Here is a 12767-nt window from a genome sequence, read left to right as displayed (position 1 = left end):
CACACAAGACAGCCCACCCCGGATACTCCTAGGTGTCAAGTTTTCAAAAAAGTGCAGGTGTGCTAGGTTTCCCTAGGTTCCGACTAAGCTTTGGCCCAAAATCCACAGTTATCCACATAGCAAAACAAGGGTCCGTTTTCAGTGCAAAAATGTGATGTGTCCATAATGCATTTGGGGCCCTTTCCCATCACACACACTAGTCCTACCCACACAAGTGAAGTACCACTGTTGTCGGAAGACATGTGGGTACTTAGAATAGTGGAACATTTGTTATTACCAATTGGATTTTTCTGCATTTGTGTCTTCCAAATGTAAGCCAGTGTGTAAGAAAGAAGACAGAGCTGCTCTAGCTGACCCGTAAAACAGTCGCTGAAAGCCCAGACAAACTTTCAAACCACTTTGGCATAGTTTAAAATGACTTTTGCCAGCCAGCCTCCTAGAAGAGAACCAACAATCTGTTGCATGACGGGAGCCTTAATGAAAGATCAGTATCTTAGACCAAACAAGCATCCGCAATAGTCTCACATTAACGCAAGTTTGAGCTATTGGCATTGTAAATGACAATGCCTATTATTTAGGTGTTGGTTTTTAAAACATAAATAAAAGGCATTGTCATTTGCAATATCAATAGCTTAAACTCTTGCAGATGCTAGACCTATTGCATTTCAAATGCTTGTTTAAAAGGGTGTGTGGGAGGGGTTGCACACACAAGGAACATAGATGGGGAGGGTGTGGGGAAGCAAAAATTATGGTGCGGTGGGGGGGGAAGGGCACAGAGGGTATAGGGAAGCAAACAATAGAGCTATGTGGCGGGCAGAGAGAGAAAAGCAATGAGCGAGAGCAATGTTAAGATGGGGGTGAAAGAACACCTTTTACAGGTAATCTGAGCTGAAGAGCAAAGCGCAGTGAGCTGCCATTGTGGAACTGGAGAACTGCTCAGTAAAGCACTCCAATACCTTCTGGTCTGGTTCGTGCTTGCAGGAGCGTGTGTCCAAAGTGACATTTGCAGCCAAAGAGTTTTTGTGAGAAGAGAGGGTAACAGCCCTTTGAGTTGAAGTCAGGTTTTTTTAGCAAGTGAGCAGAGATGCAAACCTAAAGCATATTCATAGACAATTAAGACAGTAGAACACTAGAGGTTACATCACCGGACCGACTATCCCTCTGTTGTGTATCTATATTCTGGAACTACCCAGAGAGTTTATGTGCACACTGTAATACGCCCACTGTCGCAATGTAATTCCAATCCTGGAATAGTTCAAGTTAAACAAAAGCAAGGGTGCACCATCAATTAACCCAGACAAGGAAAAATAATTATTTAAATCCGTATCCACAAATATATTCTTTCAAGTTCTTCATTTATTGTTGCGATACAGGTTTAAAACACGGTCAAGGCAATCAAAAACAGTCGACGCGTTTCGTCCTTACAAAGGACTTATGCAGGCGAGATCAATCTTTACACTTTTTAGGGCGAAAGGTCATTCTAAAAATGAGATTCACTGAAGAAAAGGTATCCTTTCGTCAGTTTTCTATTTTATATGATAGGCATATTAGCTCTTCATATTAAATTTAAGGAGTGAACAGTTTGAGTAAGCCAAGAAAAGGAGCCCCTAGTAACACCAAATTGGTTGAAGGCTTCAAGTTGTTTTGCCTAACGTTAAGTCAGCACCTTAACTATTGATTAATAAAGTCATTCCATGGTGAAATAGTCCATGGTCCAAACGTGAGTAGGGGTGCACCACATAGGATGGCAAAATCACCACGACCGGCCAGATTCAGTCGGTTTCGGGCTCCTTACGGCTGTTCGTCACAGGAATCAGGATTCCTGTGACGTACAGCCGTAATCAATAGTTAAGGTGCTGACTGAACGTTAGGCAAAACAACTTGAAGCCTTCAACCAATTCAGTAAGGCAGCATGCACTAGCTTGGACCACTTTGCTGTTCGAGAAGCCAGGGCTGTCCTATACAGGAAGGCAAGGCATGAGGGACAAAAGTAATTTCACAGCGGTCACTGCCAGATAGGGCTTTGGCTCATTATTTTCCCCTTTCAACAAGATATGTGGACTATCCCTAGAAGTTGAACATTACAAATACATTTAAAACTACCCTGGCAGAGTCTTCTTGAGGTGGGTCTGAAAAAACTTTAAGACTCTGGTCTTCACAATCGGATTCTGCGAAGGCCATCTCATTCACATGTGATTGGTAATACTCACAATCCTACTGAAGGCCTTTATCATTGGCAGAACTACCCTAGCCAAACCAGTGAGACAAATATGTCGCTGTTAATGGATTCATGAAAGCTAGAACAGGTTCTAGGTATATACACTAAAGTAACCACAGCTTCCTCCCCTATTGACCCCTACCCCTCACCAGACTCTTGGTTCCCCCCCCCCCCCCACACTTTTTCAAACTTTTTTGGTGAGGGGACATGAACTTTTGCATCCCACTTTTGTCTTTTTGACCTCAGTGGTTGTATAGGCCTTGCCTGCACAGCGCTTTGTTTGCAAAATCTTATATTTTAAAATATTTATTTGAAGGTTTTTATAAAGCACATCAATCATCCTCTAAGGATACCACGGCACGAATATGGCATTATTTACCTTTACTTGCCATTGGCTGGCTCCCACGTGACGTGGCTCTACGTTGCTCTACTTACCATTAGCTGGCTCCCATGTCCCTCCTTGGTCAGCCCCTTCTCCTCGCCTCAGTCATCATGCTGTAAAGACTGGTCCAAGTACTGCTTTGGTGGCCAGCCTCCTTGCACTCGCTGCAGCTGCATGCTTCTGGTTTTTGTTTTGTTTTTTTTAATTACTCTTTTTTCCTCCTCTTCACTCCCAACTCTCCCTTGTGCATTTTATTTACATATGTCTTATATGGTGCAACTACCAGCCGGTGGCATCTCAGCTCTACAAAGCCCAATAGATGCAACAACCCACAGAGCGTGCTCTTCGGAAGGAGCGCACTGAACCGAACCTCCTACCCCTATCCCTGCCATGCTGAACAGACTCTACGTTATTGCTTTACAGAAGCTGGAAATACCACATCACGCACAGGGATTTTCATTCGAAACCATTCTGAAATGTAGCAATATGCTTATTTATTGTTCATATGTATATAGTGCTACGAACAAAAGATGTCAAGACAGTGAGCTGTACTTTTTAGCTTGTCCTCGGCCAGTGTGTTGGGGGTGATGGGGTGGGAGGTGGATGTTGGAGGTGACTCGAAACAATGTTCTGCAAAATCACTTTGCCAGCTTGTAGTAATGGGGGCTGGCTTTCACTCGGCTCTCTCCTCTATTAATCACCGAGACAGAGCGCACTCCACACGCAGCATGAAGCCCTACGAACACACAACTTCTGTACTATGTCTGTACAATGGCTTCTGCCTTGCTGAAAACTTCAGTATACCGCTGGATATCAGGTCAGAGTTTTATTTAAAATACTTCTCCTATGTGTCTAGATGAGATAGAACATATGCACAAGTGTGCGTGAGTGTAGCGTGTGTGCTTGCTGGTTATATAGGTGTATTTTTTAACTGAATGAGTGTCATTTTTCAGATGTATAGCTTACTTTTTTTTCTCTCTCAAGAAAGCGTTCATTTGGTTCTTACAAAAAGTAAAACTCTCCAAGTGAATTGCTTTCGTCTGAACGTGAGCTTCATCTCAATACAAGTTGTGTAAAGAACCTGGGCAATGTGATTTTAAAAATAAGGCACAAGTTTAGTTTAACTACAGGATTAAAATGTGATGTTTGTGTCCACCTTTAAAAAAACATTACCAAAGACAAATAACTTGCGCAGAGGTATTGAGCGTTAATGATTTTTTACGGTGTTTTATGTGGACTCTGTTTTTCCAAGTTTTCATTCTTAGTTGTCAGCTATTTTCAATGATGCCTCTTTCCCCCACCACGATGTTTATGTGTTGTACAACACGTAAAAATACAGTGACAAACCCAATTGATCTTGTATAGGCGAAACAAATTTGCTTTGCAAATGCTTGTTCTCTTACTGTAAGATTGTTCACTCTAGGGCTCCTTTAACATGCATTACTTAGCTTTCAGGTCACAGTTGATTTTGACTCTTGCCCGCTTTATTGCAGTTGAACCTACTGGATTGTTCTGCTGTACATGCCACAGTGAGAGTACCCTTGGAGCAGAACAGGCAGGAAAATAACTAGCTAGGATTACCTTCCCATCCTTGCTACAGGTGCGGACCTCATCGCGATGATTTAAACAGTACGGCATGTGGATGAACCAAAACGTACTACACGACTACGCACAGAAGTTATATACGAATTGTAAAGGGTTGCCAGAGTGCAGGAATAATTGGAAAGTATTTAACTATTATAGTGTCAATGTCGGTCATATATATATCAAGGTTCCTTACCAAAATGTTTTTGGAAAAATAAAGATGTCTTAATAACCCCCTGCATGATTAAATAGGTTCTCTACACAAAGGGTGTTTAACACAGTGGTATACAGTTACACTTTGTTTAAACGAGACTGGAGTTGCAACATTTTCTCTAAATAATATGATAAACCTTTAGAGAATCTGGGTATATTCCTCTTTGCTACTCCCTAAATACTTAATTTAATAAATAACGATTCAGAAAAGGGGGTGGTGATGAACAGAGTGTCTGAATTAAGCAGACCACTCTTACCCAGTCCAAAGATCAGGGCTTGATCCATCACCGTTATTTAGCTCACTGCCCCATCCCAGCTCAGAACCTGGCTATATGCAAATTAGTCTGTCCCTGGCCCAGTGCATCATGGGAACAGGGCAGACCAAACTACCAAGCCAATTCTTCACCAGAAAGGAGACAAGCTTCCGGGGACCGGTTTCTGCCATTTCAGGCGTCGTCGGCCCGGCTTGCTTGAATCCTGATGGAGCAGTGAGCAAGGGACTCATGTCTGAGTATACCCTGCCACACCTATAGTGGCCAAAAACGATTCAGAAAAGGGGGTGGTGATGAACAGAGTGTCTGAATTAAGCAGACCACTCTTACCCAGTCCAAAGATCAGGGCTTGATCCATCACCGTTATTTAGCTCACTGCCCCATCCCAGCTCAGAACCTGGCTATATGCAAATTAGTCTGTCCCTGGCCCAGTGCATCATGGGAACAGGGCAGACCAAACTACCAAGCCAATTCTTCACCAGAAAGGAGACAAGCTTCCGGGGACCGGTTTCTGCCATTTCAGGCGTCGTCGGCCCGGCTTGCTTGAATCCTGATGGAGCAGTGAGCAAGGGACTCATGTCTGAGTATACCCTGCCACACCTATAGTGGCCAAAAACGATTCAGAAAAGGGGGTGGTGATGAACAGAGTGTCTGAATTAAGCAGACCACTCTTACCCAGTCCAAAGATCAGGGCTTGATCCATCACCGTTATTTAGCTCACTGCCCCATCCCAGCTCAGAACCTGGCTATATGCAAATTAGTCTGTCCCTGGCCCAGTGCATCATGGGAACAGGGCAGACCAAACTACCAAGCCAATTCTTCACCAGAAAGGAGACAAGCTTCCGGGGACCGGTTTCTGCCATTTCAGGCGTCGTCGGCCCGGCTTGCTTGAATCCTGATGGAGCAGTGAGCAAGGGACTCATGTCTGAGTATACCCTGCCACACCTATAGTGGCCAAAAACGATTCAGAAAAGGGGGTGGTGATGAACAGAGTGTCTGAATTAAGCAGACCACTCTTACCCAGTCCAAAGATCAGGGCTTGATCCATCACCGTTATTTAGCTCACTGCCCCATCCCAGCTCAGAACCTGGCTATATGCAAATTAGTCTGTCCCTGGCCCAGTGCATCATGGGAACAGGGCAGACCAAACTACCAAGCCAATTCTTCACCAGAAAGGAGACAAGCTTCCGGGGACCGGTTTCTGCCATTTCAGGCGTCGTCGGCCCGGCTTGCTTGAATCCTGATGGAGCAGTGAGCAAGGGACTCATGTCTGAGTATACCCTGCCACACCTATAGTGGCCAAAAACGATTCAGAAAAGGGGGTGGTGATGAACAGAGTGTCTGAATTAAGCAGACCACTCTTACCCAGTCCAAAGATCAGGGCTTGATCCATCACCGTTATTTAGCTCACTGCCCCATCCCAGCTCAGAACCTGGCTATATGCAAATTAGTCTGTCCCTGGCCCAGTGCATCATGGGAACAGGGCAGACCAAACTACCAAGCCAATTCTTCACCAGAAAGGAGACAAGCTTCCGGGGACCGGTTTCTGCCATTTCAGGCGTCGTCGGCCCGGCTTGCTTGAATCCTGATGGAGCAGTGAGCAAGGGACTCATGTCTGAGTATACCCTGCCACACCTATAGTGGCCAAAAACGATTCAGAAAAGGGGGTGGTGATGAACAGAGTGTCTGAATTAAGCAGACCACTCTTACCCAGTCCAAAGATCAGGGCTTGATCCATCACCGTTATTTAGCTCACTGCCCCATCCCAGCTCAGAACCTGGCTATATGCAAATTAGTCTGTCCCTGGCCCAGTGCATCATGGGAACAGGGCAGACCAAACTACCAAGCCAATTCTTCACCAGAAAGGAGACAAGCTTCCGGGGACCGGTTTCTGCCATTTCAGGCGTCGTCGGCCCGGCTTGCTTGAATCCTGATGGAGCAGTGAGCAAGGGACTCATGTCTGAGTATACCCTGCCACACCTATAGTGGCCAAAAACGATTCAGAAAAGGGGGTGGTGATGAACAGAGTGTCTGAATTAAGCAGACCACTCTTACCCAGTCCAAAGATCAGGGCTTGATCCATCACCGTTATTTAGCTCACTGCCCCATCCCAGCTCAGAACCTGGCTATATGCAAATTAGTCTGTCCCTGGCCCAGTGCATCATGGGAACAGGGCAGACCAAACTACCAAGCCAATTCTTCACCAGAAAGGAGACAAGCTTCCGGGGACCGGTTTCTGCCATTTCAGGCGTCGTCGGCCCGGCTTGCTTGAATCCTGATGGAGCAGTGAGCAAGGGACTCATGTCTGAGTATACCCTGCCACACCTATAGTGGCCAAAAACGATTCAGAAAAGGGGGTGGTGATGAACAGAGTGTCTGAATTAAGCAGACCACTCTTACCCAGTCCAAAGATCAGGGCTTGATCCATCACCGTTATTTAGCTCACTGCCCCATCCCAGCTCAGAACCTGGCTATATGCAAATTAGTCTGTCCCTGGCCCAGTGCATCATGGGAACAGGGCAGACCAAACTACCAAGCCAATTCTTCACCAGAAAGGAGACAAGCTTCCGGGGACCGGTTTCTGCCATTTCAGGCGTCGTCGGCCCGGCTTGCCCCCTTTATGAATCGTTTTGGCCACCACAAGTGTGGAAGGGTATGCTCAGATGTGAGTCCCTTGCTCACTGCACCATCAGGATTCAAGCAAGCCGGGCCGAAGACGGCTGTAATGCCAGAAACCGGTCCCCGGAAGCTTGTTTCCTTTCCAGTAAAGAATTGGCTTGGTAGTTTGGTCTGCCCTGTTCCCATGATGTACTGGGCCAGGGTCAGACTAATTTGCATGTAGCCAGGTTCTGAGCTGGGATGGTGCAGTGAGCTAAAAAACGGTGATGGATCAAGCCCTGATCTTTTGACTGGGTAGGAGTGTTCTGCTTAATTCAGATACTCTGTCCATTACCACCCCCTTTATGAATCGTTTTGGCCACCACAAGTGTGGAAGGGTATGCTCAGATGTGAGTCCCTTGCTCACTGCACCATCAGGATTCAAGCAAGCCGGGCCGAAGACGGCTGTAATGCCAGAAACCGGTCCCCGGAAGCTTGTTTCCTTTCCAGTAAAGAATTGGCTTGGTAGTTTGGTCTGCCCTGTTCCCATGATGTACTGGGCCAGGGTCAGACTAATTTGCATGTAGCCAGGTTCTGAGCTGGGATGGTGCAGTGAGCTAAAAAACGGTGATGGATCAAGCCCTGATCTTTTGACTGGGTAGGAGTGTTCTGCTTAATTCAGATACTCTGTCCATTACCACCCCCTTTATGAATCGTTTTGGCCACCACAAGTGTGGAAGGGTATGCTCAGATGTGAGTCCCTTGCTCACTGCACCATCAGGATTCAAGCAAGCCGGGCCGAAGACGGCTGTAATGCCAGAAACCGGTCCCCGGAAGCTTGTTTCCTTTCCAGTAAAGAATTGGCTTGGTAGTTTGGTCTGCCCTGTTCCCATGATGTACTGGGCCAGGGTCAGACTAATTTGCATGTAGCCAGGTTCTGAGCTGGGATGGTGCAGTGAGCTAAAAAACGGTGATGGATCAAGCCCTGATCTTTTGACTGGGTAGGAGTGTTCTGCTTAATTCAGATACTCTGTCCATTACCACCCCCTTTGTGAATCGTTTTGGCCACCACAAGTGTGGAAGGGTATGCTCAGATGTGAGTCCCTTGCTCACTGCACCATCAGGATTCAAGCAAGCCGGGCCGAAGACGGCTGTAATGCCAGAAACCGGTCCCCGGAAGCTTGTTTCCTTTCCAGTAAAGAATTGGCTTGGTAGTTTGGTCTGCCCTGTTCCCATGATGTACTGGGCCAGGGTCAGACTAATTTGCATGTAGCCAGGTTCTGAGCTGGGATGGTGCAGTGAGCTAAAAAACGGTGATGGATCAAGCCCTGATCTTTTGACTGGGTAGGAGTGTTCTGCTTAATTCAGATACTCTGTCCATTACCACCCCCTTTATGAATCGTTTTGGCCACCACAAGTGTGGAAGGGTATGCTCAGATGTGAGTCCCTTGCTCACTGCACCATCAGGATTCAAGCAAGCCGGGCCGAAGACGGCTGTAATGCCAGAAACCGGTCCCCGGAAGCTTGTTTCCTTTCCAGTAAAGAATTGGCTTGGTAGTTTGGTCTGCCCTGTTCCCATGATGTACTGGGCCAGGGTCAGACTAATTTGCATGTAGCCAGGTTCTGAGCTGGGATGGTGCAGTGAGCTAAAAAACGGTGATGGATCAAGCCCTGATCTTTTGACTGGGTAGGAGTGTTCTGCTTAATTCAGATACTCTGTCCATTACCACCCCCTTTATGAATCGTTTTGGCCACCACAAGTGTGGAAGGGTATGCTCAGATGTGAGTCCCTTGCTCACTGCACCATCAGGATTCAAGCAAGCCGGGCCGAAGACGGCTGTAATGCCAGAAACCGGTCCCCGGAAGCTTGTTTCCTTTCCAGTAAAGAATTGGCTTGGTAGTTTGGTCTGCCCTGTTCCCATGATGTACTGGGCCAGGGTCAGACTAATTTGCATGTAGCCAGGTTCTGAGCTGGGATGGTGCAGTGAGCTAAAAAACGGTGATGGATCAAGCCCTGATCTTTTGACTGGGTAGGAGTGTTCTGCTTAATTCAGATACTCTGTCCATTACCACCCCCTTTATGAATCGTTTTGGCCACCACAAGTGTGGAAGGGTATGCTCAGATGTGAGTCCCTTGCTCACTGCACCATCAGGATTCAAGCAAGCCGGGCCGAAGACGGCTGTAATGCCAGAAACCGGTCCCCGGAAGCTTGTTTCCTTTCCAGTAAAGAATTGGCTTGGTAGTTTGGTCTGCCCTGTTCCCATGATGTACTGGGCCAGGGTCAGACTAATTTGCATGTAGCCAGGTTCTGAGCTGGGATGGTGCAGTGAGCTAAAAAACGGTGATGGATCAAGCCCTGATCTTTTGACTGGGTAGGAGTGTTCTGCTTAATTCAGATACTCTGTCCATTACCACCCCCTTTATGAATCGTTTTGGCCACCACAAGTGTGGAAGTGTATGCTCAGATGTGAGTCCCTTGCTCACTGCACCATCAGGATTCAAGCAAGCCGGGCCGAAGACGGCTGTAATGCCAGAAACCGGTCCCCGGAAGCTTGTTTCCTTTCCAGTAAAGAATTGGCTTGGTAGTTTGGTCTGCCCTGTTCCCATGATGTACTGGGCCAGGGTCAGACTAATTTGCATGTAGCCAGGTTCTGAGCTGGGATGGTGCAGTGAGCTAAAAAACGGTGATGGATCAAGCCCTGATCTTTTGACTGGGTAGGAGTGTTCTGCTTAATTCAGATACTCTGTCCATTACCACCCCCTTTATGAATCGTTTTGGCCACCACAAGTGTGGAAGGGTATGCTCAGATGTGAGTCCCTTGCTCACTGCACCATCAGGATTCAAGCAAGCCGGGCCGAAGACGGCTGTAATGCCAGAAACCGGTCCCCGGAAGCTTGTTTCCTTTCCAGTAAAGAATTGGCTTGGTAGTTTGGTCTGCCCTGTTCCCATGATGTACTGGGCCAGGGTCAGACTAATTTGCATGTAGCCAGGTTCTGAGCTGGGATGGTGCAGTGAGCTAAAAAACGGTGATGGATCAAGCCCTGATCTTTTGACTGGGTAGGAGTGTTCTGCTTAATTCAGATACTCTGTCCATTACCACCCCCTTTATGAATCGTTTTGGCCACCACAAGTGTGGAAGGGTATGCTCAGATGTGAGTCCCTTGCTCACTGCACCATCAGGATTCAAGCAAGCCGGGCCGAAGACGGCTGTAATGCCAGAAACCGGTCCCCGGAAGCTTGTTTCCTTTCCAGTAAAGAATTGGCTTGGTAGTTTGGTCTGCCCTGTTCCCATGATGTACTGGGCCAGGGTCAGACTAATTTGCATGTAGCCAGGTTCTGAGCTGGGATGGTGCAGTGAGCTAAAAAACGGTGATGGATCAAGCCCTGATCTTTTGACTGGGTAGGAGTGTTCTGCTTAATTCAGATACTCTGTCCATTACCACCCCCTTTATGAATAATTTAATAAATAGGCATAACTAAAGAAACATAAGAAGTACAGACGAAGCATACAGATTGTATAATTTTATTTCCTTTCCATTTTCTGACATTTTATATCACTCAACCCAGCTCTTGCTACTTGAAAGCAGAGCCTCAACCACATCAGTCACATACTGGTAGGAACTGCTCACATCATTTGGTAAATTTACTATGTGCATAAGTACCTTTACGCAAAAGTAATTTCAGACAAGCCATCCTGTGCCATATGGCCCATTAGATCCGGCCCTGTTGTAATTACAAGCAAAAATAAATATTGAAGCCCACCTGTGATTGCCAATTACGATACCTTTTGCATCCTTTGATTCCTTGAAATCCGAATCAACCAGCACACAAAACAGGATCAGAGATCTCAGTAAAAGGCTGTGAGGCCGAACACCCAGCAGCACACAGTCACCTACATATAGTTTATTGTTGAGTGAGTTAATTTGCAAAAACACAATGCATAAACACTGTCCAACGTGGTTTTCTCAAGAACTGCCAGAAAGTCAAGTGACAAATTACACCTCACTAATGTTTCCCGACCCTATGTACTGTGCAATACTGTAAAAGAGACAGTATTATTTAGAAGACTGATCGTTCGAGTCGCAGACCAGTACACACTAGCACTATGGCTCTAATGGTATGGTCGGCAGAGAACACCTGCCCAAAAGCAAGAGGCGGTGAGGGCAGCACACATACAATATCAAACAATTAACTACCTGTCCAGGTGAAAGGCGGCCACTTCTGCATTATGTCTGTCATATCCAGCATACGGTTCCCCGTCAACCACATAGTCTCGGCTGTACCTGAAATGTGAACAGATATGGATCAAAGATATGGCTCCTCTACACCAGCCACAATGCAGGCTACGCCCCTTTGCACTTTCTGACCACCCAACAAAAGAATTACGTACAACAAAGTCAACAGCCAACCACTTGGAATAAGGATTAGGTTTCCCTGTAAGCATCTGTTCTTAGCATGCAGTACTGCAGATTCACAAGATTTGCATAATCCTGCCATCTCGAGTCTTTAGAGTAGCGTGGTAAGGCGACTCCTCTTCTTGGTAATAGTGCTGATGGGCATCGTTTTCATTGTTAAATTGTATTCCCGCAGGAGGGTGATAATGGAGTATACGTAAGTATCAGTAAAGAGATGTCCATTCATATGAAAGTATAGGTAAGAACTGCAATGACCATAGGTGTCCGGGGAGGAGGGTGGGCGCATGTGAATCTAGAGCACCCCTTTGCAAAGAACAGATGCCTAAAGGGTAAGTAACCTAATCCATTCGAGGCATGTGTTGTTGTAGATACACATGCTTTGAATAGACTATATAGCAGTGTCCTCCAAAAGCGGTGGCTAACCAATGGACATTACAGTTGTTTGAAAAAGTGCATGTAGAACCACCTGTCCTACATTATCTTGTTGGCGTGCTAGAACATCCACACAATAGAGCTTAGTTGAAGTGTGTGTGGTGTATACCATGTAGCTGCTTTACAAATGTCCGCTATAGGGATGTTGCCCAAGAAAGGCATAGATGCCCTTATTTTGAGAGTGAAGTGTGCTCTAGGGGGTATAATCAAAGTTCTTTTAGTTTTGATGTAGCATGTTTGAATACATTTAACAATCCAGCTAGAAATATCCAAGTTAGAAATGATCTTTCCTTTACGACAGGGTGCAAAAGCAACAAAGTTGTTTAGTTTTGCCAAAGTCGTTGGTTCTGTCAATCTAAAACCTTAATGCCCTTTTGACATCTAGTGTATGAAGAACTCTCATTACCACAGAATAAGATTGAGGGAAGGAAACGGGTAGTTCCACGCACGGATTATTGTGGAAAGGGCGGGGGGACCACTTTAGGGTTGGTACGAAGAACCACCCTATCCCTATGTAGTTGGAAAAATGGTTTGTCTAAAGTTAGTGCCTGGAGTTCATTGACACGCCTTAGTGTAGTGATGGCAATTAAGAAGGTAACCTTCCAAGAAAGAAACTGGAGGAAGTAATTGCATAATGGTTCAAAGGGTGGT

At 46.2% G+C, this 12767-nt stretch overlaps 1 protein-coding gene across 2 annotated transcripts in view; it reads right to left on the bottom strand.

The window, feature by feature from the left end:
- The window catches only part of FAM20B (FAM20B glycosaminoglycan xylosylkinase), a 188478-nt gene that overhangs the window by 121001 nt on the left and 54710 nt on the right, over window positions 1-12767 (bottom strand). For both annotated transcript variants that reach the window (XM_078642242.1, XM_078642251.1), the window contains exon 3: window positions 11466-11552. In XM_078642242.1, coding sequence (XP_078498368.1) covers window positions 11466-11552 — 87 coding nt within the window. The remainder of the gene's footprint in view (window positions 1-11465; window positions 11553-12767) is intronic.

This window comes from Lissotriton helveticus, chromosome 1_1 (genome assembly GCF_964261635.1).
Source record: "Lissotriton helveticus chromosome 1_1, aLisHel1.1, whole genome shotgun sequence".
In the NCBI taxonomy this organism is placed as follows: domain Eukaryota; kingdom Metazoa; phylum Chordata; class Amphibia; order Caudata; family Salamandridae; genus Lissotriton; species Lissotriton helveticus.
The sequence above is the reverse complement of the archived record's forward strand: the minus strand, read 5'-3'. Positions and strand labels throughout refer to the sequence as shown.